The sequence below is a fragment of the Ostrinia furnacalis genome, unplaced genomic scaffold (genome assembly GCF_004193835.3).
Source record: "Ostrinia furnacalis isolate ACB-3 unplaced genomic scaffold, ASM419383v2 OfSCF7458, whole genome shotgun sequence".
Classification (NCBI taxonomy): Eukaryota; Metazoa; Arthropoda; class Insecta; order Lepidoptera; family Crambidae; genus Ostrinia; species Ostrinia furnacalis.
Genome location: NW_021137697.1, coordinates 401,156 through 407,827, shown reverse-complemented (window position 1 = coordinate 407,827; position 6,672 = coordinate 401,156). Strand labels below are relative to the sequence as shown.

At 42.1% G+C, this 6,672-nt stretch overlaps 1 protein-coding gene across 1 annotated transcript; it reads right to left on the bottom strand.

Moving 5' to 3' along the window:
- Positions 1-1,895: 1,895 nt before the first annotated feature.
- Positions 1,896-6,245, bottom strand: LOC114364666 (uncharacterized protein K02A2.6-like). The gene has a single exon (XM_028320893.1). It carries the CDS (start codon positions 6,123-6,125, stop codon positions 1,896-1,898), a length of 4,230 nt encoding a protein of 1,409 aa, XP_028176694.1. The 5' UTR covers positions 6,126-6,245.
- Between the last annotated feature and the right edge of the window lie 427 nt (positions 6,246-6,672).

Genomic DNA, 6,672 nt, shown 5'->3' with positions numbered 1-6,672 from the left:
ATAATTTGAATACTAATGTGCTCCGTATTACGTCCGTTCCGCCAGAGAATAGCCCCGACCATATACGAGGCGCAATACAGCACACAAGATTCGAACATGTAGTAAAAAAAATGTTTAATACTATCATAATCTTTTGTACGAAATAAATGTTCTTTTAAAAATATATTGCTACATACCGTTGTTTGTGAGCTGAAGATGTGGATCACATTCCCGCTTCCGATTTATTAAAAAAAGTTACTTGTTGATCAATTACTTATTTATTCAGGATACTAATTAATACATTTCCAACATTATAACACCTTAAAGTTAGTACTTCTTGCTTTAAATGCTCCAATCGAACTGCCTGTCCGGCGGCATGCCCGCGATAAGGCAACTTCCCCTTCCATTCGTCAAAGTCAACCGGTTCGAAACGACTTATCGACAGCATGCCCCGGAAGTAGTCAAAATCAATACTTAAATAACAATTTATTCTAAATTACTAAATCGTATACAATCAAAATTCTAAAATCATTACAAATCTTTATTTGACAACTTAATATATTGTAAATAAATAAATATATTCATATCATTTTAGATTACAAACATCAAAAGGAGAAAGAAAAAGGGAAAAATAATAATAAAGTTGTCAAAAAGGCACACACTCAGTAACGTCTTGGCCCGTCTGCCAAGACACTGATTTTCAGTGGGCGCCTTTTTGTACGTAGGGGTTTACTACCATACTATTCAATAATAGTATGGTAGTAAACTGCTCTTGAGTCCTGATCCGAGCAAACTTTTCCATTACTGAGTAATCTATTTTCACTGGTACCTCTATATCTATACTATCTATACTAATATTATAAATGCGAAAGTAACTCTGTCTGTCTGTCTTGCTTTCACGCCTATTGGTTTAGGTTCAGTGGTCTGAACCGATTTTATGAAATTTGAGTCCCGGCCGGGAAAGGACGTAGGATAGTTTTAGATAGGACGTGCGCGATATTTTTTTTCTGTGACAGACAATTTCATTCGCGCGAAGCGGGCGGAAAGCTAATATTTAATAAATTGGTTCTATGACACTGCACTGTACTGTAAATTTTTTTTTATGTGACAGGAGGCAAACGAGCAGACGGATCACTGATGGTAAGTTATTAAATTTACCGTCGCCCATAGATGGTCGTCGTACATGGCTTTATCTCGAAATTTTAGTATGATAGGTACAACTACAAGTACTTTAAACAGTCTAGTAGGTACAAAACTAAACGCCTCAATGTAACTTATGTTATGTTCACAAGTATTTCCAAGATAAGTTACCGTGTATTGTAATATCTTACACAAACATAATAATATAGACGACGTGTTTCTGCGTCGATTCACAACTCGGCACTCTATTCATAGGCTATTATCAAGATTGATGTGGCAACTATTTATAACAGTTTGGTTACTCAAACGCAATCCATAAAGAAAATTGATGTAGAAGCCTCCATTTTTTCCATAGAAGCATGTAGGAAATTTCCTTATTGATAAATAAAAGACCCGTCGTGCGTTCTATACTGCGTTTATTATTCGACTGGCGGCGAGAGCACTGGACAAACAGAAATGTGGATACCCACTTTAAACAATATATTGTGTCACATTACTTTTATGTGAATACCTTACAAAACTTAATATTCATAACATCTCCACCCTTATTTAAAGATACATACACAAAAATATTATCTAAGTATATTATATTATACTAGCTAGGTAGGTAGGACGTATTTTCGATACATTATAAACAAAATGTATTTATTCACTTATATCTAAGTTACTTACTACAAATAACAAATCAATTTTACACAAATTAGACAAATACTAAATTATTATTTTTTTACTGATCGTGTGGTTAACCTACACCGCAAAGATAAGAATGATACTAACTAATCAATTTCAAAACCATATCGAACTGGTGGTCTACGTATCCTACATTCCCGGTGTGGCGGTCCCGGGCTCGCCGGCGCCGCCTCCCGCGGGCCCGCGCGCGCCCCCGCGCCCCCCGCGTCCGCGGCGGCACCGCCATCGCCGGCGGGGGCAGCCGCGGCGGGCACGGCGACGCACACTGAGCTCGCGAGAGGCCGCGGTTCTTCCGCGCCGAAACCATCGAGCCCCGAACCCTCCGATCTAGCCCCAGCCACTGTTTTCCCTGATAATCGCTCGCCCATTCGCTCTTGAGTTGAATCTATCTTTAGCTCACGCCTTTTTAATTGGTCAACATGACGATGTACGATTTGCCCATCTAACGAACGTATGTGGTAATCGGTGTCACCTAACTTTTTTACAACTGTACCCTTTTCCCACCTAGTTCCTGTTCCAAAATTTCTATACCACACGTCTTTCCCTTCCTCAAACGAACGTAACCTACCACCGGCCATACTTCCTTGCTTTCGTTGTAAATTATCAATTTTCTTTTCCCGATCTGGTTTTATACAATCAAGTCTAGTTCGCAAAGAACGTCCGAAAAGAAGTTGAGCGGGACTTTCTCCCGTGGTACTGTGACTGGTATTTCTATAGATCAATAAGAACCTATTCAAAGCTATATCTACATCTACTTGTTGGACCAAAGCTTTCTTAATAACCCTTTTACAAATCTTTACTGCATTTTCTGCCGCACCATTTGAAGCAGGATGATATGGGGCTGTAAATATTGATTCTATACCGTTACATTTATAAAAATCATTCATTTCATCACTCGAGAAAGGTGGACCGTTATCGCTGATTATTTGTTTAGGCAGGCCAAAACGTGCAAATACTTCTCTAAATTTATTTATAACCATTTTTGCGGTAGTGGTTGTCATTTTAAAAATCTCTATCCACTTGGTGGTCGAATCTATTATGACTAAGTACTTAACGCCATGAATAGGTCCCAGAAAATCAACGTGGATTCGTGACCAAGGCCGCGGCGGCCACGGCCACGCGCGCGGCTCGTGCGCCGGCGGGGCGCTCGCCAGCGCCGCGCACACCTCGCACGCGCGGCACCGCGCCTCCACTGCCTCGTCCACTCCCGGCCACCACACGTAACTCCTAGCCAAGCTCTTAGTTTTTACCACCCCCATGTGAGAATCGTGAAGTTCGCGCAATACTTTATTTTGACAACTTTCCGGTATGACCACCCGGTGACCCCACATAATGCAGTCTAATTCGCAATATAATTCCGACCTACGATTGTAATACGGTTTTAATTCCTTTATATCGACTTCATGTGGCCAACCATCACGAATATAGCTTAACACCCTACTTAGAATATGGTCTTTTTGTGTTTCCTTACGAATAATATTATAATCAAGTAAAAGGGCTTCAGATGCAAAATGAAGGTAAGTTTGCTCTGGATACTCTTCGTTTTTACCTGAGTTATCCTTATATGTAGATATCAATCGAGATAATGCATCAGCCGTGTTGTCGTCCGACTTTATGTATTCTATCGTAAAATTGTAGGCTGATAATATTAGTGCCCAGCGTTGTAAACGACTGGCTGTCATATTTGGTATTCCTGCCCCCGGTCCGAATATACTTACTAATGGTTTATGGTCAGTTTTTAATGTAAAATGGCGACCATATAAATACTGGTGAAATTTTTTTACCGAAAAGATTATGGCTAAAGCTTCTTTATGTATCTGGCTATAATTGATTTCTGGCGGCGTGAGCGCGCGCGAAGCGTAGGCTATGACGCGCTCGGCGCCGGCCGCGTCCCGCTGCGCCAGCACCGCGCCCAGCCCGTGCGGGCTCGCGTCGCACGTCAGCACCAGCGGCCTGTTTATGTCATAATATGCAAGCACTTGCGCCCCTTTTAGCAATTCTTTAACCTTATTGAATGCCCTTTGCTGACTTGGACCCCAAGTCCATCTAGAGTGTTTTTTTAATAAACTATACAAAGGGGCTAGCTGTTCACTCAAGTTTTTAATAAATTTCCCATAAAAATTGATCATTCCTATAAATGATCTTAACTCACTGACATTATTTGGGGGTGTCATTGATGTTATTGGTTTTATTTTCTCTGGATCTACCCTTATTCCCACTTTATCTATCACAAACCCTAAATATTTCACCTCATTTGAAAAAAAAGAACATTTTTGCTTTTTAATTTTTAAACCATATTTTTGCAAAATTTCTAAAACAATATTTACCGTTTTTATATTTTGCTCAAGGGTAGGTGTACTGATTAAAATATCGTCTAAAAAATAGCTAACATTAGGCACGTTTTTTAACAATTCATTCATCAATCTTTGAAAAATTCCCGGACTGGAAGCTAGACCATAGACTAATCTGTTATATTTAAAAAGTCCTCGATGTGTATTTATCACAGTTAACTGAGTTGACTCATCATCTAAAAGCACCTGGTTGTAAGCTTGCGATAAATCTAATTTCGAAAAATATTGACTACCGCTAATTTTAGAAAATACATCCTCTATCTTTGGAACAGGAAATTTGTCAACGAGCAGGGCTTGATTCAATGTGACCTTATAATCGGCGCATAGGCGAAGCGATCCATCAGGCTTATGCACAATCACCAGTGGCGTGGCCCAGTCGGAGTGGTCGACGGGCTCGATGATGCCGGCGCGCAGCATGGCGTCCAGCTCGGCGTCCACGCGCTCGCGCAGCGCGTACGGCAGCGGGCGCGCGCGGCAGAACACGGGCCGCGCGCCCGCGCCCACGCGGAGCCGGGCCCGCCCACCGGAGAACTTCCCTAGCTCTTCATTAAATAGCTCCTTGTACCTACAAAACATATCCTTTATTATTTTATCACTATCTACATTTTCCATGTTATTAAAAGTTGTTTCGGTGGAAATTGATATTTTTGGTATAGGTATGTTTAACTCTGCTAACCACTGGCGACCTAATAAATTTGTTGCGCCGTTCTGAATTACATAAAGATCTAATAATTTTGTTACTTTGCCGTAGGTAACATTCACTTCAAAAACCCCTAGGGGTTTCGCTTTTAAACCATTGTAAAATTTTAAAGTTAAATTACATTCTTTTAACGTGAAATTAGTGAAATTTTGTCTATATTCTTTATCGCTAATACATGATAATGCCGAACCTGTGTCTACTTCCATATTAATTAATTTATTTTGTACACAAATTTTAATGTTTACCGGCTTGTAGTTCCCAAGTGACATTAAGTACATGGGCTCCTCCTCCTCCTGTTGCTCGCCGTGCTGGCCCTCCCGGCCCTCGTCGTCCTCCTGCACGTAGTGCGCGCGCGCACCGCCACCGCCGCCCGGCGCCGCCCGCCACCCGGCGCCGCGCCGCCCGCGCCCGCTGGCGCTCGCCGCTCCGCCACCGCGCATGCCACCACGCACCGGCCCCCCTCGAACCTTGTTTCCGTCCTGAGGTTTCTTTCCAAGTGGACATACCCTTCTCAGATGGCCTATTTTTCTGCACCGACTGCACTCAAAAGTACGATAGCGGCATTCGTTCCAGTAATGTCCTCCGACGCCACAGGCGAAGCACCCCGTCACTTTCATACGGTCCATCTCACTAAAAAGCCGATGTACGTCCTCTGTTTCATTCGAGCCGGCGATGCTGGAACGCCGTCCCCGCGCTGCTGACGTCGCTGTATAGCGGTCTCCCGCGCTGTTGTAGGTAGTTACCTCCGCCGTATCCACTACCGATGCATCCCGGGCCGCTGACTCGATAATATTGGCTAATTTATTTGCATTTGCCCAATCCAAATTTTCTTCTGCGAAAAGTCTCTGTCGTATAGTATCATTACGTAGCCCACACACGAACTGGTCCCTTAGGTTTTCGTCTAGTCTGTCCTTGAAGTCGCACGACCGTGACAATCGTTTCAACTCAGCCACGTATTGAGTGATTGTCTCACCGTTATGTTGAAATCGCTGCCTAAACACATATCTCGCAGCCAGTATAGATGTCTTTGGCTGCAAATGTTCCGACATAAGCTTCACTACGTCATCATATTTCATTTCGAACGGTTTTCTCGGACTACATAAATTCACCATCAATTCGTATGCCGATTCACCAATAATAGATATTAATGTCGGCAATCTATTTCCCGCCGCGATGCCATTCGCCACAAAATGCATTTCTAATCGTTCACAATATGAAGTCCAGTTTCCTGTGTCCATGTTAAATTCACCGAACTTAACCGCCATATTTTTTTACCGTCCTCGTTCGCCACTGATAAATAAAAGACCCGTCGTGCGTTCTATACTGCGTTTATTATTCGACTGGCGAGAGCACTGGACAAACAGAAATGTGGATACCCACTTTAAACAATATATTGCGTCACATTACTTTTATGTGAATACCTTACAAAACTTAATATTCATAACAACTACAAACATAACTATTGGAGCCGGGTACCATTCTGCAAAAAAGTATGTATATCTTCGTACACAACCAGATCTGAGGCTGGTGGTCATAGTAAAAGTTGTTCATCTTGGTAAGACCTTTCAAACGATACTAGACACATATCTATTGGAGCCGGGTACCATTTTGCCCATTGTCCTTTATTTTATTTATTGCTGTCCGTATTACTATAAAGCTACCAGTGTTGATAATCAGAAACATCTATAGTAGGGTCAGAGGTAGTTAAGAGTCTTTTATAGAGCTCGACTCTACAACAAGCCCTAAACATTAATAATCTCCCAGCTTGACTCTGCCAATTTAATTCTTTCCACCTGACCCCAACCAGTCAAC